The sequence below is a fragment of the Clarias gariepinus genome, chromosome 3, assembly GCF_024256425.1.
Source record: "Clarias gariepinus isolate MV-2021 ecotype Netherlands chromosome 3, CGAR_prim_01v2, whole genome shotgun sequence".
Lineage (NCBI taxonomy): Eukaryota > Metazoa > Chordata > Actinopteri > Siluriformes > Clariidae > Clarias > Clarias gariepinus.
In genome coordinates this window covers 6,521,612-6,546,866 of record NC_071102.1, presented here as the reverse complement: position 1 = coordinate 6,546,866, position 25,255 = coordinate 6,521,612, and the positions used below count along the sequence as shown (strand labels likewise).

Below are 25,255 nucleotides of genomic sequence, written 5' to 3'. Positions count from 1 at the left end.
CCCAGTACAATAAGATTATGCCACTTAGTCACGTACTTTGTAATGTGGTGTCTGATTTCTTCCCTCCCCCGTGTCCTTGTTTTACCCTCATCATCTATTTCTTTTTTTACCAGCATAAACAGCTGGAGCTGGAGGATAAGATGGACTTGGCTTCGTACCTGCTGAAGCCCATCCAGCGAATGAGTAAATACGCCCTGCTGCTCAAGGATCTGATTAAGGAGGTGAGTGAGGCTCAAGAGCAGGAGCTGGCGTATCTACGTGCCGCTGCTGAGATGGTCAAGTTCCAGCTGCGCCATGGAAACGACCTGCTGGCCATGGACGCCATCCGCGACTGTGATGTGAGTCATATATCGACATCACACACAAACCCATGTCACACATACCTGTACTCCTGAAATACTCACTTATTCTGCACGGAGTACACGATGTAATGATTTTTTTATTACAAGCTTTACCAATACAGCATGTCATCCTGAGGTTGAGGCATACCTGCTTTTCTGTGTCTCAGGTGAATCTAAAGGAGCAGGGCCAGCTGGTCCGACAGGATGAGTTTACCATCTGGTACGGGAGGAAGAAGTGCCAAAGACATGTGTTCCTGTTTGAGGACCTAGTTCTGTTCAGCAAACCCAAACGCATCGAGGGAGGCCTGGATGTGTACATATACAAGCACTCGTTTAAGGTACGTCACCTCTATACATCTCAAAGTGGTATATTTAATGTTTAATTTAAATTTTGGTGGTGTGTGTGTGTATATGTGTATATATATATATATATATATATTACTAGCTATATAGCTCTTGTTTGTCCCAGAAGGGTTTTAGTATCTCAGTTTTCATTATTTTATAGACAGCTGATGTGGGGATGACGGAGACGTCGGGTGAGAATGGGCTGCGCTTTGAGATCTGGTTTCGCCGGAGAACATCAAAGAACCAGACATACATCCTCCAGGCTGCTACTGCTGACATTAAACAAGCATGGACCTCAGACATCGCCCGCATACTGTGGCAACAGGCCACACGCAACAAAGGTGGGTGGGTGTGTGTGTGTGTGTGTGTGTGTGTGTGTGTGTGTGTGTGTGTGTGTGTGTGTTGCACTTCCATGAAGTGTCTAAAAATGATTCGTCAAGACATCAAATAAAAGGCTTGGTGTGTTCGGTCTCTTTTTCCCACCAGCTCAGCAAAGTTTGATAATAATAAATTCTGTATTTGTATCTTGTACTCGCCCCAGGCCCACAGATACAGCCTTTTCAAAAGACTCATTTGAATCGGGCATGTATTGTTTTACGAAACTTTGACATGGCATCACTAAGCGAGAAGAAAATGCAAATCACCCAGGCCTTTGAAAGTAGCTCAGGTTTTCAGACTCTGACATCGCTCGGTATATTTTTATAACCATAAATTACTGAGTTATGAGAGGCAGTGTGGTGAGCTGGTATGTATCAAATTTGCTTGTCCTAAACCTTTGTGGTGGAGTTATTTGATTTGATGTGTTTGTGTTTGTGCATGTAGAAATCCGCATGCAGGAGATGGTGTCAATGGGAGTGGGTAATAAGCCGTTTTTGGATATTAAACCCAGCGATGCTGCGATCAATGATCGAGCGATTGATTACATCATGAAGGGCAGAGGTACGACCTCAGCGACTTACCTATTTTAGCTTAAGATATAGTCTTAGGTGCATAAGCTCAAACTGTTTTGCTTCCAACAGTGAGCAGTTGACTAAAATTTAAAGTTGACTCATGTCGACCAACACATGTTCTCTCTCTGTTGTTGTTCCGCTACAGGAGCCAGGACAAGGGCGTCCATTGCTGTCTCTCTATTTGACCACTCGAATCCATTCAAGAGAGCTGCTGTGAGTGCGCCAGCTAACGGATCCCCGGGGTCAGGTGGACCCCCCTCTTCCACATTGCTAGGGCCCCTCAACCTGCACATGTACAGCAGCCAGAGTCTGCTGCCAGGGGAAAGACCCCTAATCAGCCCCTGCATTGAAGAGGACGAGCTTGAACATGAAACCAGCAGCCAGCCTTCTATGAGTATGTCCTTTAATCCAGGTGTTCTCGAAATATCTTGTAGCCTCTTTTCACAGTAACAGAAATTCTTCCTTACAATCACAGAACAGATTTAATTGCATGGCAATAAATATCCCTTTATTAATTTATTCAAGTCAGCAGAGCGTTATGTTTCAGAACTTTCCACTTGACCAGATGTAGATCTGAAACACTGTGTAACATACAGTATTAGTCACATCATAGTCTCTAGTTATTGAGTTGAACCCTTGGATGAACCCTTTTTCCATTTAATTAAAGCCAGTTAAGCTTAAACTACAATAATGAAATAAATACAGCACTGAACTTGAACCGAAAGAACTTGGTTGTCCTGCACAGAGCCTTGACCTCAACCGCACTGAACACCTTTAGGATGACCGGGGATGATGACTGCACCTCAGAGCGCCTCACCCAACACCAGAGCCTGATCTCACTAACTAATCCCTGTTCGAATTAACACACATCTCTTAAGCCACACTTCAAAATCTACATCAAGAAAATCAGACCACCTGTCTTCGTAATATTTTAGCAGTGCTCAGCTTGTTGGGTCAAAAGGGAAAGAATAGACTTAATTTGCTCTTTACAAAGCTTAACATTTTGTTAGGTAGAGTCTATCTGATGGTTTGCTTCCCAGAAAGACCTATTTTGATATTGTTTACTTGATGGCCATGACAACGTCTTTTAACCAGCGCAATAAAAACGTCACAGAAATGTCCATCAGCATCAAGCTGAAAAAAGTGATACAGGCAAGCATATGTGTTTGGTTACACTCATCTGGACATGAAAATAGCAGCACTGTTTTCCTGTGGTGCTGCTCAGTGTCCAGACCGCAAATTATTATTACTCAAGTGATCTGAAATTGCATTCTAAGGCTTGTCATCTTGTTTCTACAAAATGTAAGCAGAGCTCTAGAGGTTTTGTATAAAGATTATTCACTATAAGAATTTTAAAATCTGGTTCCTTTTAAAGTTTCATCCTCGTGTCGTCACCACTGGTTTCTTCATCAGGGATCTGCTATGTCTGTTGTTAAACACGTACAGATAAAATTGAATTGTGAAACGCATGCACTTTTGTGTCTAGCTACAGAGAGTTCGGGGTCGTCCTCACACTGTCTGTCTGGCAGCGGCTCGAGTGGTTCAGACAGCGGCTGTGTATCCAGTCACCTCCCTGAGGCTCTGTCTGAGGAACCCAGCTCGCCGTGTGACTCGTCCTGCTTCACCTCAGAGCACAAACCCAGCTTCAACAGCCAGTACATTTCAGAGGTCAGTGTGTGTGCGCGTGTTAATCACATGCTTCCTTAAGTAATTTCAGGCGCTCCACAAAAACCATGATAAATAATTACACAACTAATAAGTTGTGTAAACGGGTTACATTGATCGATATCCTTAAAGAGAAAATGTATTGATATCAAACAAAGTAGTTCATGAGTCCAGGTTTCCCATGCTGCTTCACAGTGGAAGTACATTTTCTCATTGTTCTGCTGACTGAATGTTTCTCTACACATAATAATCCCCCCACAGGGGTGGTTTGTTTGAAGTGGTACCTTTTCTTTCTCTCCTTTTAAAACACCCCAGTAAACAGACATCAAAAAGAAAACACTAAACAGTGATGTCTGCTAGCAGGCTGTCTGTCTCTAAATGCACATAACTGTTTAGACTTGTATACATCGTGCATAAATATAAAATTTAATTTTCCTGTAAGTGATGTTAGGCTGTGCCTTTTGTCTAACCACATGCTAACATTACTAGCCAGGTATGTTTGGTACTTTTGTTCTGTAGTTTTCAAGGATAATAACGTTCAGTAAATATAGAACAAAATATCATAGTTTTTGAAGATCTTTCAAATCAGAGGTGTTTCTAGACGTTTCTAGACATGTGAAAAACCTAGGCTTCACCGTCATTGCTTCCATACAGAGTCCCATTATAGAAGCTCATCATCTGATCCATCGAGCTGGCATTTTGCTTCTCGTTTACTTATAACTAAAGCTGCACTCATAAAATAATCAACACCTCCATGTAAACACAATTCCTTATGACTGGTGGACATTTTAGTTTCCGATTATAGAGCCAGTAAGCAATAACTATCAAAGTATCAAAGGTAAAGCCACTTTAACCATGTTCTTGGAAAAATACTTTACATTTGTATTAAATGCTTTCTGGCCTGGAAACCTGCCCTTGACGTTAATTTAATAAAAAGCTAATGTGAAATTCCTTAATAAAGCATCATTCTATCCAGCCAACAGTAAATCTAAGCCTATAATAACACATTCATGTCTCCTTCCCCCCACAGAAAGGTGCTCAGATTCTAGGCCCCTCCACTATAGTGTGAGCTCTTTGTTTAACCACAGCTGCTACTGTAAGTCCTGCTTCTTCCCTCATGTGACTCCTCCAACCACAACACACGCATGCATGACTACCACCTCATCATCATCAGCAGCTACTGCCATATGGAAAATTTTATACAAGAACTGTTTGTGCACTGTGTGTAATCCTGCCATATTGTCTCATAGGTTTAATGTCTGGCTGCCCCCCCGTAGAAGACAACAGTGTCGCCCCACACAGAAGAGAGGAAACAGACGCGTATTTATTGTCCTGCTCAACCTCTGTTAAATCTCATCTCATTTCATGGACTTCTGATAAAGCTGAAAAATAGCACTGTTTTCAAAAAAGAAATGCCACTTGAGAGCTGATATACCTTGTACCTTGTTTTTAAGAAGGTTGATTTAAATGTTGTATTCATCTTTGTTTTTTTTATCCTGGTACAGTAGTTCTCTGTAATCTGTAAATGTAAATAATTGTTTTAGTTTAACACAGTTGTAAACTGTTTCTATCCCCCCCATTTGTCTGTAGACCACTTTGCTGTAGACTGCAAATTAATCGGCTCTGAAATACCTCAATACCAGAAGGCAGAGCTACACCCGATCATAGGGGTACAATGCTACTCCTCTGATAGTTCAAAAGCAGTATGTTTTTCTCTTTTAAAAGATTAATGACTTTGTAATGTTCAGTTTTTATTCATTTATGTATGTTGGGGTTCTGTATGCTGACCTTGGGCCAGTCATGTGGAATGTGGCTGCTACTGGCTCACTGGTCTTCAGTTGGTCAGACCTGTTCCAGGATCAGTGTTCATGTAGAGCAGTCAGCATGTCAAGGAATTCTGAAGAGATTTTCCTCTCACCCTTGGTCAGTCAAAGCCGGTTGTGCTACCCAGTGGGCGCTGGTCACTGCTTTACATCCTGTTTGAAAAGGGAGTTCATTTCACTTGTCTTGTATCTGCTTTAAATAGAACAGCAAAACCAGACAAATAAAACTGTACAGTGCCTGTAAATATTAGCACAAATGGTGCATAAGTAAGTAAATAGCATGTAGGAGGGTAAGACTTCTTATAACTTTGTACATAAATGCACTAGTCAGCCAACCAGGGAGTCACTAAAGTGCCATTCATGTCAACCATTCAAAACACACACAAAAAAGTTGAATTTCCACTTACAGTTGAAGAATAAATGTCACTTTTAAATTGTCATATTTGCTAACAGGTTCAAACATATTTAATAAAACTGGATTGGTTTATATCCACAATAAATGCAAGTTTCATTTTATTTCTGTTTTAGCCTAAGAGGCATTATTTTAAAGGTTAGTATTAAATCTACCACTAATAAGTACCTCATTCCTTCAGAGACTATTAATTAAGACTTAAATTTATGTAGAGTAGTACAACTGTATATCACTTGTACACTAGATTTAGTTTTTCAATAAACAAATGCTTAAGAGGCTTGGATTGGATAATTACTGTTTATTTAGCTGGAAACAATTTTTTTTAATCCTAACTGATGTCGGAAGTTGTATCCTGTGTTTATGGAACAGACGTTACTACGTTTCAGAAGGGTCAATTTATTGACCTGCATCAAACAAAGAAAACAACAAAGGAGATTGCTGAAATTACTAAAATTGGCTTACGAACTGGACAACACATAATTAAACCTGGATGGATAGTGCTGAACTGGCAAATTCATGGGGGAGGGGGGGATGGGGGAAGTGAATAAGTGGTCTCTGATTATGTCCCCACATAAAAAAAAGGCTTTGGGGAAAAACATCAACAGTGTAATTTTACAGCTATGTTTAATAATAGTGAAAGTAAGGGCATTTTCACATGCAATGCAACTTGAATCCTAAATTCAAGATTTTTAAAAAATTAATGCAACTTTGGCTGGAAATTATTAATGTGATTTATGATGGCATAAGGTTGTTTAAAGTAATGGCATGATAAATTGCACATGGGTTATAATCTAGCAAACTCAGGGACCATTACAGGGAGCTTTAATTCATCTGTAGCAACATCTATGCAAAAAATAAATAAATAAATAAAATACAACTAATAAAACAGCAATATGGTATAAAGGCCATTAAATTTCATTCCTGTAAAACCAAATCCTAACAAAAGAACACAATAATACAGTTATACTCTCCAGGCTTCAGAATACTATAATAGGACCCTGTTGTGTTAAATTACACTGCAGGACATGTTATTTCCAAATCATAGTGTGCTGATGCGTGCTGTGTTTTTAGTCCTGCTAGGAAAACTACCAAACTACTGTAACAAACTGCTGTGTATATAAAGATAAGCTTAGTTCTTTCCATAAGCCTACAAATTAATAAGAATTAATAATGCTTACCTTAAATAGTCATCTTGCATTTTCTACTTACCTCTTGCATTTAAGTTCAGTCATTCCAAGCTAATGCAAGGTTAATAATTGTTTTGGACTCATTGTTATTTCAAATGAGTACAGTCAAGTTAGGAAAAATAACCTAAAATGGCACTGATTTAATTTTATATGTGGAAAAGATAAGTAACACGCCACTGTAGAGAATTTTAACGTCTGCATTTTCTAAAAAGGAGAAGAAGCGAAAGTTGCACTTGACAATACACACCTCTTGCATGTTGGTGCCTTCCAGCAGGTCTGGAGGAAACAGGCTGACTGCATGGAGGGAGGTCTTCCTCATTAACTCTCTTACACACTCTGTGTATCTCTTTGCCAGTGGTAGAGTAAACTTGAAAAATGATAAATCAACAGTTATGTAGAACTGCCTAAATAATCCTCAGTAGTAATAAATACAGTGACATTTGTCACCAAAACCAATACAAGCTTGTGTGATTTTAAAAACTGATATGTAAAAACAGATTTTTTTTTTTAACATAACCTTAACATATGTGCATAATAAACAACTCTGGGAAGGTGATAGCAAGTAAATAAATAAAAAGTAATCAATTAGGGGAAATATACAGGAGTTTTGTAAACAAAGTGCTTGTCTAAAGCTTGTCAAAATGGTCTAATTTTGTCCATGTTCAAGAAAATTCTACCAATATTTCTTCAGTAAAAAGGACCTGAAAAATCCTTATTCCAACATGCTGATCAAACCCAGACAGTTACCTTTACCCACTGCACCAGCCTCTCTTGCTTTTCCAGCTGTTTATTGGGGCTGACTCTAATCATGGTCAAAAGCTCCTGCACAAAGTTGTCCACTTCCATCTGACCTGTCTGTAGCAGAGACACAGGGACACAGATGTACATAGTTCAGCAGTGCTGCACACACTATTAGTTATCATTAGAACAGCATTTCAGCCTCGACAGTAATAAAATAAAGTAAAAAAGATGGAAAGCCCCTACAGTACACGGTGGCTTCATTGTTATCAAATTATTATTTTGATTTTACCCAAAGGTGAATGACAAGCTGGACTATTCTGTCGTTCGGGTGGGATCTGCCGGAGTCTAAGATGGTGTTAGTAAGAAAGGCATGACACTGCCGAGCGTATACCATTTCTTCATAAGTCATACTGAAGTGAGCAAATGCAACATCTGGAAAAGAAGACTCTATTAGTTTGTAAACCACTGCCGTCTGCATTTAAGGAAATAGAACATTACAGTTATTTCCTCAATCTTTCTTTTTAATTCTTTGAGCAGAAACCAAAAATAATGACAGTCTGAGTCTTAGATTAAGCTTTACGCTGTTCACCTTTAAATGCTGCTTGAAAGCAGCAGAGCGTTACAGGCTTCGGAGCCGGACTGTAAACACAAACGTCTGCATGATTCCGCACTACTGGTACTGTAGTTTGTTATCCCGCTCACTAGGAATGTCTGGCCTTCATCAGTCTTAATGACATGACAGGCAAATGTGAACATGACATAATTTTTTTAAGCGTTTCCCAAAAATAACCCACATGACCCCGTGTTTCCTGTGCTATAAGGAAAGGACAGCCGTGACAAATTACACTCGATGGACGCAAATAAACCTGACCAGAAGTATGCCTTAGCCTAAGATTTTAAATGGATAAATATCTTACCATGGCCATCTTCCCTGGCATCCTGTATCTTCTGAGGGTGTTCATCTGTTGAAGGATAGCTAATACAGTCATGCATTCAAGTCTCTTTAGAACTCATGCTGCCATATTTGTGCTATATTGTTGTAACGCAGTAACAAATTTACTCAAAAGACATGCTTGAGACACTTAAACCATGTCTTTCAACTAGTTTGATTTGACCAAAATTGGACCTTGTGGCATTGGCACCAAGTGGTGCTTTTGGTAAAACTCTCATCACCCTGACAACCCCATTCCCACAGTGAACTTTGGTGGTGGCATTATCACACTAAGTGTTACCCCTGTCCTTACCTATTAATTGTACTGTACACAGATTAACTCAACTAAAAGTTTAACAATTTATGTGACTTCTAATGGCACCTGGTGTATATTTATGCAATCACAACCTTTTTTTCAAACCTTTTTTTTTTTCATGAATGGCCAAAAGTATTTGGACAACATACAGCTTGTATTATATAGTGCACGAAACAGGTGATGCCAGTAGTTTGTTCTCGCCTATCTGGCTGAAGATTTGCGCTAATTACAATCAGCTGGTTTACTTAATGGACGCTTCAACTAAGCCAGGGTGTCCCCCTCTACACAAAAACAGCATTTAAAAAAATCCCAGCTTTGAAAAAATTCTAAAGTGAATTGCGAACAACAGTATACGTGTATGTATCATTTTCAGTCAAGCGGCGAGTGACACCAGAGTACTGCAGATGTCTTACTTACTCACTCACTCATCGTTTATACCGCTTTATCCTGTATACAGGGTCTCGGGGGCCTGGAGTCTATCCCAGGAGACTTGGTGGGGTACACCCTGAACAGGGTGCCAATCCATTGCAGGGCACACACATACACACACTTAAACACTCATTCACACACTACAGGCAATTTGGAAACATCAATTAGCCTAAGCCTTCCCCGGAAGAAACCCACCAAGCACGGGGAGAACATGCGGACTCAATGGACACAGAGACGGGAACCGAACCTGGACCCTGGAGGTGCAGGGCAACAAAGCTAACCACTAAGCCACCATGCAGTTTCATCATACAAAATAAACTATTCTTACCTTGATTATCATTATTTAAAATAATTAGGAAAGTTCTCACGTAATTTTTTTTTAAGGCATAATCATTAAATCACTGAATTTCACTTTCGTGTCAACACTTTTTTGGCCAACACCATATAATTATTTTCTGAATCTTATAAGCTTTTTGTCGGTTTGTGGCATATAACCCTAATTAAATCCTTTGCTGTTTCAGGTTGTAGCCCTACAACACATGAAAAGGTTTAACTAAGGTGAATAATTATGCAGGCTTTAATAAAACACTTCTGCACAAAGTAATTAAAACCTATAACCTACCCAGGGAAACCACCTAACATTTAACGTTTTAACATTTTGTATTTTGGCTACAGTAGGTTTCTTAATTTGCTTTCTGAGGCTCCGTTTAGACTGGATCCAATTTAGGTAATAAACTGCAGCATACATTATACTGTAGCCTTAACCTGTGTAGATGACACTCTGGGTAAAGTATCCCCCTGCCTCTCCTCTCCCGAGCACTGCAGGATGATCCACAGTTAACACGCACCCACTCACAGACGATGTGCAGCTGGAGAGGGGAAGCACACTCCCACTTACAGATGCCCCCTGAATAGCCATCTGATCTGCAGCAACACGCGGTGTAAAAAAAAAAAAAGGAAAAAAAAAAAAGCACATAGTCAGTCAGTAAATGTGTTTATAATGTAATTATAACTTAAACAGGATTTACATTTAAGTCTCAAACCTGTGTTGGGATTCTGACTGAGTTCTCTGTTTATATGTGTGTTGTGTGTCATCTCTGCACTGCCTGTGTTACTGCTTTGTTGTTGTTCCTTGCAGCTCTGCCAGTTGTTACAGAACGATGTGATCAGAGCGGCTGTGTGGCCAGACATTTCTGGACTCAACATCTGCATGAGCTCATATCTTGAAAGTATTGAGGTCTCCATTAACAAAGTCATACGCTCCAGCAAAGGACTGTCCTTCTCCTGCTTTGTTTTCCACATTATAGGCGATATGAACGCTATTTTATCACTGTACCAGTTATACTCAGAGATGTCCTTGCTGCCACTGCATGCTGTGCTCTCAGGGGGACACTTGCTGCCGTTCTTAATCAGCAGTTCTTCACGAGCATGTGAGCTGCTGCTAACTTCGGCCACTTGAGGTGAGTGACTCACGAGTGGTGTCAGCGAGATTTCCTCTGTTCTCTCCGCCTTTTCTGTTCGAGGAGGTCTCACTTCTGTTATTCCTGATACACCAGCAGAAACACACAGAGCCTCATTCTCGGAGCGTGTACTGGACGTTTCACTGGAAAGCAGAGTGTTGTCTGGGCTTTCCCTTTGAAATGATAGAGACTCATATTCGTCCACAGACTCCTGCGGAGAATTGTAAATATTGTGTTCATTACAGAATGAGAGAATGATAAAAATATTGGGTAATTACAAAGTTGTAAATGGGTCAAAAGACAAAAAGGTATTTTAAACCAGCATGAGTTTCATGGCTTTGGTTTACTGTATCATTTTGTTTGTTTGTCCGTCTTCACTTAAATCAAAACCTATAGGAGATTTTGAAAAAAAGACAGTATGTTCGGCAGCGTTCCCCACCACCATCATTAAAACACTTATCTAAGCGAATTCACTTCCTGACTAAAGGGTCAAGTTATTAGCCTGAATCAAGCAAAGAAAACAACTAAGCAGATTGCTTAAACGACTGGGATTGGGTCAGGAACTGTCCAACACATTAATAAAACCTGGCAGAATAGTGCTCAATAGTCACATTCGTGAAAGAAAATGGGGGCCAGAAATATATAATAAATGACTGATCTGAGATCAATTAAACACTTGGTGAAGCTACATCATACTGAAATTAACTGTACTGAGAGCTGTGTTTAAAAGTGAAAATAAAAGCATTTCCACACAATGAGAAGTCACAAGCTCTCACATGAGCCACATGATTGGGACTAATGGACAGCTGTGTGGTAATTAAGAAAACCACTTGTAAGTTATTCAAAAGAATAAGCTTTTAAAAGAAGTTATACCATTAAATAATCAGTTCATCAATGTGAGTCTGTACTTTGGCTTATGATTCGGAAGTTAAGCTATAATGGTATATTGTAGGATTTGATAAGAACGCTGGATATTCTTCCATATTACTAAGAAATCACTGCCAAATGTCAATGTTACAAAATAGGGCACTATATAGTAAACAGTGTTTTTTTTTTTGACATACTGTAAGATATACCTCATATTGTCTACTTTATCCCAATAACCACTAAACCAACAGAACACAAAGTCACAGGACATTTGTCTCACCATTTATGATGTTATCTTTATTGCAAACAAATTTTCCATTGGACATGTGACATGTGCATGCTTCACCATATGACTTCCTTTATTAATGTAACCTGAGGCTACTGAATCTGATCCCTGAACTAAAACACCCCAGGGTGATAGAGGTTGGTGATTGTACCGCAGCATTAAATTAAATTCTTAAAGCCTTTTGCTACAGTATGCTCCTCATGTAGAAAAGCCTGAAAATCTTAATCTAACATGTGGTGTTTTAGATATTGTTCCAAGTGTATCAGATAATGCTGCCTCGGCTACAGTAGTGCTTCCTTATCTGATAATCAATGCAGGTTATTCAGATTCAAAGATGCTAAATATGGCTGGTTTAACAGACTTTGTCCAGGCATGCAAGAACAAACCTCAATGTGGAGACTAGAATCCGAGATGTCTTCATGTTTCCATGATGTGCAGAGACTCCTGGGTTGCGGCCAATCTTTACACCAGGCCCTGACACACAAGATGCATTACAATGGAAAAGGCAGGAAGTAAACGCAAAGTAGGAAGGGCCATCTATCAAAATGTGTGCTATGTGATGTAATTGATTAATGATTATTAATAATTCTTCTTATTATTGATTAATTACCTGTATTCTGAGGAGTTCTGCAATGCGCTGGTCAGAGCGGGAATCTGGAACGCCTCAATCTCCTGACACAGTAAAGGCCATTCCCTGCAAATACTCAGTGGTCATTTACAAAATCTGCACTAAAGTCTGCTTTTTCTTATCTATTACAACAGTTTTTTTTTTCTTATCTTTTGGTATCATCACAAAAAAATGCAGTAAACCTCTCAAAAAGACACTCAGATTTCACAGATATAGACAAAAAGAGAAATTTCAGTGTTACAGCTATTGCTCGTGGAAAACTTCCTTTTATAGCCATAAACTAGGTTTCATTGCCATCCAGAAAACCTTCCCCCCACCTGAAGTCCGCAGGCAGCAGCAGGCGTCCGCATCTCAGGAAGTCAAGAATGTGCCGGAACATTTGGCCGTCACCCTTAACCAGTAGGCTCTCCCCAAACACAATCCATTTACTCTTGGTGAAATTGGAGAGGAGTTCTGGATGCTAAAGAACATGATTGCAGATTCTTTATACATGCTTTAAACACTACACAAAGCTACAGTGATGGAGATAACTCATTTAAGAACATCTTTAGGGAGGTTTGACTCATTAAACGTGTGTTTTTTGTTCTCTGTTGTACTTGGGTCGACATTGGCTTTCAGTGCCAGAACAATCAAAGGTTGTTTTTTTTTTGACTGATTAAAAAAAAAGGATGAGTTGTGGAGCCAAGACACCACAGTTCACATACCTTTATAAGAGTTTTGAAGTATGTAGCATACCAGTGAGTTCCAACATAAACCTTCACCACTTTATAAAGGGTGAATGTTAACACTGAGGCAGAGCAAGACATAGCACTCATATAACCTGCAAAAGAGAGACAGGAAAAATAGTGTCTTAAAATGCACAGACCTAAAAGGTAAAACAGCAGATATAATATCTATACACATAGAACCTTATCTAACTTATGAACACTTAGCTCATGATAAATCACAATAAGTTCTCTCTCTCTCTCTTTTTTAAGAAACGAAAGACTGCTGGCAAATGCTGTGACTGCAAGTGCTAGTTTTCATGCTTACTGGTTTCCCTCCTGTGGAAGAGATCTTTCATAGCCTCTCTGATAGCCAGGTACACTTCGTCCTGATTGTCGAGGTAAATACATAGGCAAGGCAGTTCTTCTGCAACCATTGTCAGAGGTAGACGTGATGTTCCCAACCAGTTCCTACAACAACACAAACATCTCATCCTGACAATAGAACAAACTTTTCAAAATAATGTTCCAAACTCCAAACATAGCTTAATTCCTCCCAGATTCCTAAATTCCCAAACTCCTGACATCCCACCACAAAAAAACAATATTAATCCCAAGATCCCAATCTAGTCATTGCCAAAATTCCAACTTTTCCAAAGTCTCTCTTTAAACCGAAATTCCTTTACCTTCTGAACTTTTAACACCCCTTCATAGAAAGAAGACACATTTATAATCAAGGCTCAGACTCCCCCTGCAATTACTCAAACCCCTAAAATCAAATTCCCACAATTACCCATTATCCATTCCTACAATTCCAAAGAACCCCCTTGACTTACTCCACATGTTGGAAGAGCACTCCATTGCCTGTAATGTAGAGTCTGCTGCCCTCCAGATTGCTCTCCACACACAACTGACCCAGTGAGGAGTCTGGATACTGCACCAACAGACCCAAACTCAAAACATATAGTGGCTCCACTGCACAGCACATTGTACTTTCTGAACTAGAGTCGCTCGAGCTGCTCCTGTCTTTCCAATCTAAAAGGAAATTAAGCATCATAAAATATTCTTGTGTTTTTCCTTTGGCATTAAGCGCATTCACTTTCTATAGCATTGCAATTATTGATTTTTTTTTCTTCCAACTTGAGGTTTGTAAATGTAGGGCTTTCTGTACTACATACATACCACTCAGTTCCTGCAGTGCATCTACAAATTCAGTCATGCCCACCATTCTGGCTTCATCAACCAATTCTTCATATTCGTTGAACAGCTCTGGCAGTAGTATAGTCCCAGACTGCAGGAAATTGGCTTTAACCAATAAAAAATAATAATAAAAAATATGCAGGTCATCCTTTATCATCATCTTTCAACAGCTGTTGCTACTTACGCTGTTGTCTCAAATTTTAAAACCACACCGTGTTGTGTATATATTTTATTATGGTATACTGTATAGGTGACTGACATGGCTTATTAAAAACCATTTAAGAAACATATAAGAACAGCAAATGCATAAACTAATTATAAGTGCCGTGTTCGTCAAAATCTAAACGATGATTATCCAGAGAGAGTGCTTGCCTATGAACCTGAAGAGCTGTCTACTACACTGTATAACAGCCACATCCTCACAAAGCCACAGCAGATTGTCATGGTTGATTAGGCCTGGATGCTGGTGCACATGCTCCAAAAGAACAAAGCAGTACAGCACGTCTTCCTTACTGGCCACAAGAGGTGTAGACACCAAGCCCTTTGGCATGACCTTTTGAACTGAAATACACAATAGATAATTTATTGCTCTTTTCAAGGTGGTACCATTTACACAATGCATGCTTTTCAGAAAGCATATTTTACAAGCTCATGCTTAATTTGGAGATAAAGTTAATCAACTAAAGCCTGACCACATGACCTTACTAATTGATTCCTTTGGTTAGGGTCACGGTTGATCTGATGTGTACCTTGGGAGACTGACTGTGAGCCTAGAAAATATTCTGAATGGGACGGCAGTACACCTACCAGCATGTTTTAGGAAGGTGGTACTGTCCAACATGGGGCTTTGCATAAAACAGACAAAGGAGTTTAACCAAAGAAGGGTTTTCCCATTGTGGGGCTTAACCCAATTAATAAATTCATGTTCTGCTCTAGCAGTGTCATATCCAGGTGTGCAGAAGATAAACAGTCTGTATCCCATGCTTGAAATGTCCCAGTCTGAGAAATCCAACTTAAGGACTAATTAAAAAAAAAAAAAAAAAAAAACTAAACTAAAAAAAAAAAAAATAAATAATGATGATACAAATGCTGAGGGCAACGAAAATATGCAATAATCTCCTTGTAAACATTTGATATTGAGATGTGTCTGCTCTGTAAAGCCTTCATAACTCCTCTACTCTGAACTGGCAATTTCTGAGGTTGGTAACTCTAAGTTTTGGTCTTGCTTTTCTTTGATGGTCTTAACGAGAGCCAGTTTAATCATGGTTTAATTATGGTGCTTGATGGGTTTTGAAAACACTTGACAATACTGTACTGTTCTTACAAGAACTATTCTAGAACGGCTGACCTTTGTGTCTTAAAACAACAACTGACTGTTGTTGTTGTTGTTGTTAGCAAATTACCTAATTCCATACGTGTTATTTCATAGTTTGCAAATCTCCAATATCGCTCTATACTAGGGTTAGAAATCACTAAACAAAAAAAAACAAAAAAACACTGAATTTAAAGGTGACCCAGTCCCAAACTTCGACTGGTACTGTAAATAAAAGGTTACCTAAAATAAAAAGGATTGAGTGATCTGTAATTATATAAGCCTGTAACATGCTAAAAAATTATTGTTGTTTCGTTGCTTGGCAACAGATAGTTAAATGGCTAGAGCAGCCTTCTGAAAATACAAACCCTAAATGGGCAAAAATTAAGCAAAAGTAAGACATGTGTATTGTGATTTTCTGCCAGTAGATGGAGGTGTTGACTTACTGGAGCACAAAGGGTCTGGTTTCCAGAAGTGCTGGAGATTTAAAGCCTTTCTCAAACACACACACACAACAGACAAGCATGAAAGATAACAGGCTCTTATAAAGGAGTTATTGTTAAAAATAAATAAATTACACACATATAGATTAAATGCAAGATTTGGCAGCACTTTTTTTTTTTTTTTTTTTTTTTTACGAAAGAGGGCAGTTTAAAATAATAATAAGAAGAAAGTAAACATATTCTCCTACATTGAAGCTGAAACTCTTTTCTCTTTCTTCCATTATGAACCCAGATTATTATTCAGAAGAATATGACAAATGATATTATTAACAATATTTTTTTAACTGTAACGGCTCAGTTAAACGCCAGCGCGCGCGAGCTACGTCATGACTTCCTGTTAGCAACGCTAGCTAACGTTCGGTTGCCACCTGCGCCATGTTGCGTAGCAACGTGTGTGTGCGAAAATGTCTCCTTATTATTTAGCCAACAATAAACTCAATAATAATAATAATAATAATAATAAAAACCATTTCAAAAACATTTTTAAGAATACCTGTAAAACTGAGCCAACAAATACAAACAAACCGAGCATCCTACGTTGAGTATAGCGCACTACACAGCACGTGCGCTCATAATTAACCAATTAACGAGTCTAATTCGGGTTTGTACTCACGCGCGCGCACGCACGCACGCGCACAAAATAATTAAAAACTTGGGCTTAAATATTCAGTTGCTGAAAGTACTGTACATAGGTTGCTGCACCAGAGTTACTCGTTTTAAATAAGTTTAAATTAAATAATAATAATAATAATAATAATAATAATTAGTTTTTAAAAAAATTATATGAGAAGTTCTGATGAGGTTTAGTGTTTTTGTTTTTTTATATAATAACTGCAACGCACGGTGGCATAGAAGTTAGCCCTGTGGACTCGTACCTCCAGGGTCGGGGTTCGATTCTCCTCATATCTGTGTGCATAGAGTTTGCATGTTCTCTCTGTGCTCTGTGGATTTGCTCTTACAGTCCAAAGACATTCTCAAATTGCCCGTTGTGTGTGTGTCCTGTGATAGATTTGCACAACGCTCAGGGTGGACAGTGCAACACCACATGCCCGAAGTCTTCTCTTATAGGCTCCAGGCCCCTCGGCGACCCTGTACACAGGATAAAACGTTATAGACGATTGATAAGTGATTGAGATATGTCTAACATCCTACAAGTTAATGCTAAGTGGATGCAGTAGTGTGTGTGTGTGTGTGTGTGTGTGTGTGTCATACTGTACAAGGTGAACAAACAAATCATGTCTATACTGGTCATTTACTTGCTCTTATACAAGCCATGTGAACGTATTACAGTGGAAACATATTTTATGTCTGAGAGAGGAAAAAGAAGCTGTTAAAGACTTTAGGGTGACACATCCTTCTGTCACTCTGCCTCAAGCACCAGATTAATTATTACTGCAACAAATATCTAAAATAAAAAAAAAGGAGAAAATAAACTCTTTTGCCACAAGTTCCCAATAGCACTCAAGAACACACACTCCTAAAGTAAGAGTCAAAAGTTTGGACACACCTTCTAATTCAATGTTTGTGTTTAGAAATTTATCTATTACATTCTAGAACAATACTGGAGATGTCAAAACTATAAAAATAAAACATATGGACATACGTCCGTACTAAAGTATTAGCAACAGTCAGTTGTTATTTTAAGACACGAAGGTCAGCTGTTCTGTAATAGTTCTTGTAAAAACAGTATTGTCAAGTGCATTTGCAAAACTCATCAAGCATCATGATGAAACTCTCTGAAATCAAGCTCTAATGAAGACAATCCCAGGAAAGCAAGACGAAAACATACCTCTATATCACATCTCAATATCAATTGTTTAGAGGAGATTATTGCATATTTTGGTTGCCTTCAGCATTGCTTTACACAGTAGCAGAAAAAAAAAAATCCTGAAAGAGCACAGAATCAGATGGTGTGTCCAAACTTTTGACTGATACTGTACATACTGTATTTTTGTGGTTTCCCTGCTTCCAACACACCTGTTTATATGCGATGAATATACCTTGTCATTGTGACTTCTTCTTACATCTTTTATTATGCCCTTCATGTGAATGTATTTTGGAGAAGTAAAGACAGGGAAGTTTTTTTTGAAAGCCCTTACTATAAAACTCCTGCTGTAGTAAGTTTGAGGTTTAAAAGTTTCTGGCAAGTAACGGAGCAGGACGCAAAGATGAACAGCTCATCCAATTCCAGCCACAACAGCACAGCCTCGGGGGACGAGTGGACCGTGGCAGGGGGAGCTGTGGTGTTAGCCATCCTGTCCGTGTGCTTTGTGGTGGGGACTCCTGGGAACCTGGTGGTTGTATGGACCATCATGAATCATGTGAAGCAGCGTTGTCATACTCTGCTGCTCATCATGCACCTGGCTGTTGCTGATTTGCTGGTAGTTGTGACCCTGCCTTTTTGGATCTACTCGTTGGCTGCGTCCTGGGTTTTTGGTGAGGCTACTTGCAAGGCCATGGGGTACATCATCTATGTCTGCATGTATGCCAGCATTTTTCTGATCACGTTTATGAGTATGGAGCGCTATTTGGCTGTCAGGTACCCTTTCAAGATGCTGCGTTGGAAAAACAGCAAGGCTCTGAATATTATCCTGACAGGGTGTTGGACCCTGGCATTCTTGCTAGGACTGCCAGCTATTTTCGCCCGGTCCGTTGAAAGTCATGAAGGTGTTCATCAGTGCTTCTCCACAGAGTTTGATTCAGTGGCTTTAAATGTCTTTTGTGCATGTCTGGAAACACTGATTGGCTTCCTCATCCCATTTCTCACCCTGGCTGTCTGCTATGCCCGGGTGGCGTCTCAACTTCGGCAGATGCACAGAAAGAATAAACAGAAATCTGCCTTCCTTATCAGCGGAGTGGTGGTGGCCTTCGCTGTGTGCTGGCTGCCGCATCATGTTATAAATGTCATTAATGTAGTAAGGCTGCTTGGAACACACAAAGAAGATCAGGAAGATGGTTTACAAACAGCAGAGTACATCTCTGGAGCTCTGGCGTTTATTAGCAGCTCAGTGAATCCAATGCTTTATGCTTTTGCTGCCAGAAACTTCCAGGGTAATTTGAGAAAATCAAGGATGGCCAAGCTCTTCCAGGAAATTGCTTCTTATACTATCCAATCGAGAGGGACGGACGTCCAAACTGACTGCCTGGACCAGGACACACCCATACAAGAGTCTGCAGCAGATGTCTGAGGTGTGCTGGATGATTTCTGACTGAACTATTGTTTATTCTACCACAGCACTGCTCTTGTAATATTTGGAGTAAATAAAATTTTTTTTTTTTTAATTCTTATTAATTTTTAACTTTAAATAAGTTGTACTTTGCACATATGCTTTGTGAAAATAAAGTCCTCCCCACACTTCAAATTATTTTATTACAATAGGAAGATCTTTTGTTTGGTTTCGTTTTTAATTGTTTCCCTGAATCAGCATCCAAGACGAGGAACTTCTCAGTTTTCTTGAGAGCAAGATGTAGTAAACATCATGTGTTCAGACTAGACGCTAATTGTGGTTAAGGACATTTTACAATAGGTTAGCCTGGACCTTCTAACCTAAATAATACACAAAAAAGTAAGCCTGATTCATTGTTGTGTCATTTTCCTGTTCAACTGAATCACATTTTTTTTATCTTCTTAAGAATACTGTATCATTTGCCCTGTCTTGTAATTTCTTTTAAATATTTCTGTTCATTAGAACCGAAAGACTTTGGCAATTAATAATTTGCTATAAGAAGAAGTGCAAATAGAGAAATACCAAAGTGTCCTCATAATTAGTTTTGTCATTGGGAAAAAATGTAATGTCCTTATACATGTGGACAGTTAAGTTTAAATGTAAAAGAGAATATTGAATTTTGTTTCAATATCTTAAAATGTGTTTTTGTACCATGAATTAAGTATGTGAGGAACCAAACTGTAAAAATTAATAAAGGTGAACAATATTACCATATGTAAGAAATCTTACAGAAGAAGCAACATTTCAACATTTGGACATGTACACATATTTTTAAACAGTAATTCGGCAACGTGTGTTTGGTTTAGTTTTTTTGTACAAACTTTATTATACTTATATATGTTAATGAAAAAAATAATAATCTTACAGGAAAATATACGTTGGCCAGAAAACAAAGCAGCATATTATGTAAAAGACAAAAAAAAAAATATATAAAAAGGAGAATATGCGACAAAGTAAAAACTAAGTAGCTTATTTCCTTATAAAACTGCATGAAATATAATTGAGACTATATTTTAAGCAAACGTTCGTCATGCCAATTATGACTTTCTTTCTTTAATTATTCTTTACTGCTTCTCATATGTTTTCTTTTAATACAGAAACTTTTTATTGTTGTTTTTTTTAAAGCTATTCAATTCAATTTAATTTTATTTGTAAACGCTCATTGGCACAAAGCAGCTTTACACAATCAAAAGAAATTATGGAAGTTTATATAAAATGTGAATGTGCAGTTACAGTACATGCAGGTACTTAAGAATTTTCACAGTATTGTATATTAAACAGTTTAAAGGTAGCTGCATGTTTCCACTGGTGTTTGCACCCCCTTCTCTCTCTCTCTCTCTCTCTCTCTCTCTCTCTCTCTCTCTCTCGCTGCTTTTCCTGAAAAAAAAGAAGAGTTTTCTGTGTGAAGGGGAAGTGGTGTGCTGTTTAGGCACTCTGCCTACAGTACTCTCTGCTCAGAAGTGTCAGTGTTTCATGTACAGTGGTGTGTTCGCAGGAATCATGAATGTTTCTGCCGAAAGCGTTTTAGAACAGGCCCAGGGGATGGAACCGGGTTTTGTGGCAGCCTGTTTCATCATGGCTGTGTGCTTTGTAGTTGGGACTCCGGGGAACCTGCTGGTCGTGTGGACTATTTTGAATCATGTGAAGCAGCGCTCTCACACCGTGTTGCTCATCATGCACCTGGCTGTTGCTGACCTCCTGGTAGTCTTCACCCTGCCTCTTTGGATCTACTCATTTATTTGGTCCTGGGTATTCACCGAGGTTGTGTGCAAGGCTATGGTGTATGTCATCTACGCCTGCATGTATGCCAGCATCTTCCTGATCACCATCATGAGTGTGGAACGCTTCCTTGCCGTCAGGTACCCCTTCGCCTCGGCTGCCTGGAGAAGAAAGCAGATGTTAAATAAGATCTTGATAGTTGTATGGGTGGCATCGTTTCTTTTCAGCGTCCCAGTAATAATCACTCAGTCTGTGGATAAAGTGGAAGGACAAGACCAATGCCTATTCCGGGAGTATAAATCTAATACAGAGGAAGCCGTGCTTCTACTCTTGGAGACTCTGGTGGGCTTTGCGATCCCTTTCTTCATCCTGGTGATCTGCTATGGCTGCCTCTACAGTCGAATCACACAGATGAGCCTAAGGTCCAAGCGCAAGTCGACACTGCTCATTGCAAGTGTCGTGGTGGTGTTTGCTCTTTGCTGGATCCCGCATCACATCACCAACATTCTGTCTTTGGTGTACCTTGTCCTAGAGGGCTCTAAAGAGGGAACTGATATTGAAAATATTAGGGATGCCATGCGTATGATCTCTACCTCACTCGCCTTTGTGAGCAGCACCATCAACCCAGTGCTGTATGTTTTCGCAGCACGAAGCTTCCGTACTTCACTGAGAGACACGGGCATCCACAAGCTATTCCGCCACATGTCCAGCACAGTGATGGGCGAAGGCAACAGAGAACTGTCATTTGTGACTAAAAGGCAAAGCTCTCAGACTAACACTTCCCAGTGCTGCATTGAATCCAAAGCACAAATAGACTTACTTGTGGACATATGCAACAATGCCGCCAGTGATGAGGACATTTGAAGGTACAGAGTTTGGCTAATGAGTATGATATACAATATATTAGATGATATATGTCTAATATGGAGAATAATAAAAGTAGTACTCGACTGAAGACAGTTTTCCAAAAAAGAGGAAGGGCATTTGGTCTGAAACTAAGTCAGTGCTGGAAAAAGTGTACTGGAAAAAAAATTATACCTTTTTTATTTACATGAAAACAGAACATATGAGTGTTAAGTTCTTTCTATACAAATTTCAGATTTTCTTTGGCCCTTATGCCTTCCAAAGCACATGTTCAGATAACATTCCGACGGATTTGCTTTAACATGGATCATCAGGTTTTACAAAAACTTGGGGAGCCCAAGCCAACTGTCCTTAAAGCAAAACATTGGAGTTAATAATAAGAAATATATCTAAACACTTTAGGGTTTTCTAATAAGGATGCAAAAAAAAGGAATGGTCTCAGACTTTTGGACTTTACAATATATAAACAGCAATTGTTATAAGAGTAGTAGCATTTGTTTCTCATGCCTACTGTATGTATGTATAATTTTTTATCATCTTTTTTTTAACTATAGACTTCAAGTTTGTTATAATAATGTTATATTACTTGAATATAATATAGCTTTTATATACTGTATATTTTTTTCATTTAATTTTATTCACATTCAAAGTAAAGAACAGAAAGGTTAATAAATGAATCTTTCATTTAATGACTATTGTGTTTTGGCTTTTTATGAGGGAAAATAGCAGAACTATGTCATACACTGTTTTATATATATAATTTATGATGTATGTATTTCTCCTCAAATGGATCATCACAAAGTGCTTCGCCAGCAATTTACAAGTCAGACAGCTTGTGGATCATGTCTACATTGCAAAAATTTTGTCAAGTATTGCGACACATGTGCATGTGTGTGAGAAAAGAGGAAACGCAGACTGGTGTGTGACAGATTTGTATTGCTGTTACTGAGGAAACTGATGAATTTTTTTCATGACAGATTGTTGGTATTTCAAAGGAAAAAATTACTGGTTTTATCTTGAGTTTTATTTCGGGTTTAGCCGTTCTGCTTTCCTGTTAACCCAAAAAGATTTGTAAATGAAGCAGTAAGAGTTTAAAACATATTCAGGCTACAGTATACAGACTAAACCCCCCCCCCCCCCCCTCCCGTACTTTGGTTGATGAGAGATTTTGTTTTCATTTTCTAGATGAATATGAGATTAAGGGTTTCAAGTTTGCGGATTTTACACAGGAAATATTGGGACTTACTCTTCATCAGTCTTTGTAAAAAACAAACAAACAAAAAAAAAAAAACCTGGTTATCCTATTTTAAATGCATTTAAATTGTTTAAAAAGTTATCAATTAAATTATAACTATTATATAAATATTACTATTATTATAATAATTGTCTTTATATTATATATAAGAATTATATCTTACTGGCTTTTTAGAAGACAATTATTTTTTCAAGTAATTTTCTGTTGTCTCATAATATAATTCTTCCTTTAATTTAAACCCTTATAACAGTTTGGTGAGTGCATTAATATTAATCTAATTTATATTACAGCTAGAACTAGTACCATTGAAAAATTAGTAGAAATAATTTACTTGTATTAAATATTGTGTTTGTATGTTTGTTTGTTTTTTCTTCAAACCATGCAGTAAAGTTTACTTGGCCAAAGCATGTTTTAGCATACTTGTAAAGAATTAATTAAATAAAGCATGCAATTTAAAACATTCCAACAGTGAAATTTATTCTGATTATCTAATTCAATTCTAGTTGTAACTTTGAAGTATTGTAGCCAGGGACCCTTTTAACTGTAAAATTAATTTCAGCATAACAGAGAAACTCACTTTTACCTTATGCAGGAGATTCGAGTATAAAAGTTCAAGTTCAAGTAGGCTTTATTGTCATTACAACCATATACAGTTAGTACACAGTACGAAACAACGTTCCTCCAGGACCAAAAGCCAAATAAGTTCAAAAGCCACTGAATAAGTTCATGTTTTTGACTGATTGTTCCCAACAGAAAAACCGACTGCTACCGCTCATGTACAGCTTCTGCTTTTTGTTTTTATGTTCAGGATGTTTTATTTTTAAAAAAGTGTTAAAAAGTAATAGTTATCATGTTTCTTGTTTTAATTTCATGATTCCTCTTATTTTTAATCATTAGTTTGGAAGCTAGATAGAGCTGAGTATGGAAGTTTCACCCACTGCTTTTCATATCATTGTGTCAAAACTGTACTCCTTCTTTTTAAAGGAAAAAAAAAACAGTGACTGATCCGATTGCTGACAAGCAGGGTCTTCGCCAGGGCATGAAGCGCTTTTAATTCCCAGACAACAAGACTGCTTATTGGGCAAACTGCCGAGAAACCAGCAAATCACACTGGGGAAGTGAAGTAACTACTGTGCACTGTGTGAACTTCTAAAGAAGCCTTTGTATATGGGACAGTGGCATAGAGAAGAATTTTTAGGAAACTACAAATAAAAAACTGTAGCTATGATATGGAAGAGATTTGAATAGTGGTGAAGTAGTAGTGCACACTTAAAAATAAATATGGATATACATCAATTTACATCTGACTTCTTGTTCTTTAAATATAATATTACTTTTTTTGTAGTATTTAATCAGTATTTAATTAACTGTCTTCTATTATGGCAGAAGACAGTAACAAACATGCTGAAGTTACTGCTGTGTAAAAACTACAAAGTAATTTTTAAAAACTAAAAAGTTATATTATATCTAAAGAATGTGTGTGTGTGTGCGTGTGCGTGTGTACCACATCCAGAGTGTCTGCCATCTCCCTGGGATTGGCTCTAGGCTCCCATCAACCCTACACAGAATAAACAGTATTAAAGATGAAGGAATAATATCTATTATGTTTAGTTAAATGACAAGGTGTAAATTAAAACAATGTCTGAGTTTTTTTATTATTATTATTTATTTGTTTTAGAAATCCTAGTATCATTCTGAAACTCACATATCTCTCATGATTAATGTATAGTGCGTACAGTAGATTTGCCACCAGTTGTAGTTGTGTATATGTCACTACACTATTCAAAACGCTTTGATCTTTTCTTTTCATGCATTTCTTTTTATGCATTTCTTTTCAGAGTTTACCTTTTATACTAGTCATTATGAGTACCTGTTCAGAGGCCCCTCCTGCCATCCTGATGCCCAATAATATCCAATGATGGCGACAAACTGAGGAGCTATTTATATTTCATTAGAATTATTGTTCGGGTCTGAGTTTGAATCCCAGCTTGTGCTTGGTGGGTTTCCTCCAGGTACTCCGGTTTCCTCCCACAGTCCAAAGAATTGCATGTTGGGTGTAAATGATACTGTATGCTACAGGCCCTCTGCAA

At 38.3% G+C, this 25,255-nt stretch overlaps 4 protein-coding genes across 7 annotated transcripts in view; 3 read left to right on the top strand and 1 right to left on the bottom strand.

Annotated features, from left to right (window-relative positions):
* plekhg4 (pleckstrin homology domain containing, family G (with RhoGef domain) member 4) overlaps positions 1-5,754 on the top strand; it is an 87,137-nt gene extending 81,383 nt beyond the window's left edge. For both annotated transcript variants that reach the window (XM_053492373.1, XM_053492374.1), the window contains exons 17-24: positions 114-338; positions 509-679; positions 847-1,027; positions 1,509-1,625; positions 1,782-2,030; positions 3,123-3,304; positions 4,332-4,397; positions 4,552-5,754. In XM_053492373.1, coding sequence (XP_053348348.1) covers positions 114-338; positions 509-679; positions 847-1,027; positions 1,509-1,625; positions 1,782-2,030; positions 3,123-3,304; positions 4,332-4,370 — 1,164 coding nt within the window. In that variant the 3' untranslated portion in view covers positions 4,371-4,397; positions 4,552-5,754. The remainder of the gene's footprint in view (positions 1-113; positions 339-508; positions 680-846; positions 1,028-1,508; positions 1,626-1,781; positions 2,031-3,122; positions 3,305-4,331; positions 4,398-4,551) is intronic.
* On the bottom strand, positions 5,190-16,389 carry LOC128518936 (BTB/POZ domain-containing protein KCTD19-like). Of its 3 annotated transcripts, XM_053492375.1 has the most exons (17): positions 16,289-16,389; positions 16,044-16,089; positions 14,658-14,846; positions 14,268-14,390; positions 13,922-14,120; positions 13,414-13,556; positions 13,086-13,201; positions 12,699-12,841; positions 12,364-12,447; positions 12,140-12,227; positions 10,184-10,811; positions 9,906-10,064; positions 8,382-8,426; positions 7,754-7,896; positions 7,471-7,578; positions 6,971-7,090; positions 5,190-5,277 (listed from the first exon to the last, which is right to left on the bottom strand). In XM_053492375.1, exons 1-17 carry the CDS (start codon positions 16,319-16,321, stop codon positions 5,263-5,265), a joined length of 2,382 nt encoding a protein of 793 aa, XP_053348350.1. In that variant the 5' UTR covers positions 16,322-16,389; the 3' UTR covers positions 5,190-5,262. The 3 variants fall into 3 exon arrangements, with proteins under 3 accessions (XP_053348350.1, XP_053348351.1, XP_053348352.1); XM_053492377.1 differs by lacking the exons at positions 5,190-5,277; positions 6,971-7,090; positions 7,471-7,578 and having other exon boundaries at positions 7,867-7,896; positions 9,906-10,059; XM_053492376.1 differs by lacking the exons at positions 5,190-5,277; positions 6,971-7,090; positions 7,471-7,578; positions 8,382-8,426 and having other exon boundaries at positions 7,770-7,896; positions 9,906-10,059.
* Positions 16,390-18,257: 1,868 nt separating this feature from the next.
* LOC128519584 (leukotriene B4 receptor 1-like) lies at positions 18,258-20,524 on the top strand. The gene has a single exon (XM_053493357.1). It carries the CDS (start codon positions 18,269-18,271, stop codon positions 19,286-19,288), a length of 1,020 nt encoding a protein of 339 aa, XP_053349332.1. The 5' UTR covers positions 18,258-18,268; the 3' UTR covers positions 19,289-20,524.
* Positions 20,525-20,691: 167 nt separating this feature from the next.
* Positions 20,692-22,602, top strand: si:dkey-148a17.6 (uncharacterized protein LOC108190685 homolog). Its single transcript, XM_053493356.1, has one exon. It carries the CDS (start codon positions 20,801-20,803, stop codon positions 21,908-21,910), a length of 1,110 nt encoding a protein of 369 aa, XP_053349331.1. The 5' UTR covers positions 20,692-20,800; the 3' UTR covers positions 21,911-22,602.
* The last annotated feature ends 2,653 nt before the right edge of the window (positions 22,603-25,255 follow it).

Bases quoted from the DNA above. Each gene is read 5' to 3' on its own strand.
- LOC128518936 (XM_053492375.1), bottom strand. From the start codon at position 16,321: ATGGAAGAAAGAGAAAAGAGTTTCAGCTTCAAT. The intron at 10,812-12,139 runs GTTTGTTCTTGC...AATTCTCCGCAG, and splicing joins ATTCTAGTCTCCACATTGAG to GAGTCTGTGGACGAATATGA. The intron at 7,897-8,381 runs GTAAGATATTTA...CTTCTTTTCCAG, and splicing joins TGCCAGGGAAGATGGCCATG to ATGTTGCATTTGCTCACTTC.
- LOC128519584 (XM_053493357.1), top strand. From the start codon at position 18,269: ATGAACAGCTCATCCAATTCCAGCCACAACAGCACAGCCTCGGGGGAC.
- si:dkey-148a17.6 (XM_053493356.1), top strand. From the start codon at position 20,801: ATGTACAGTGGTGTGTTCGCAGGAATCATGAATGTTTCTGCCGAAAGC.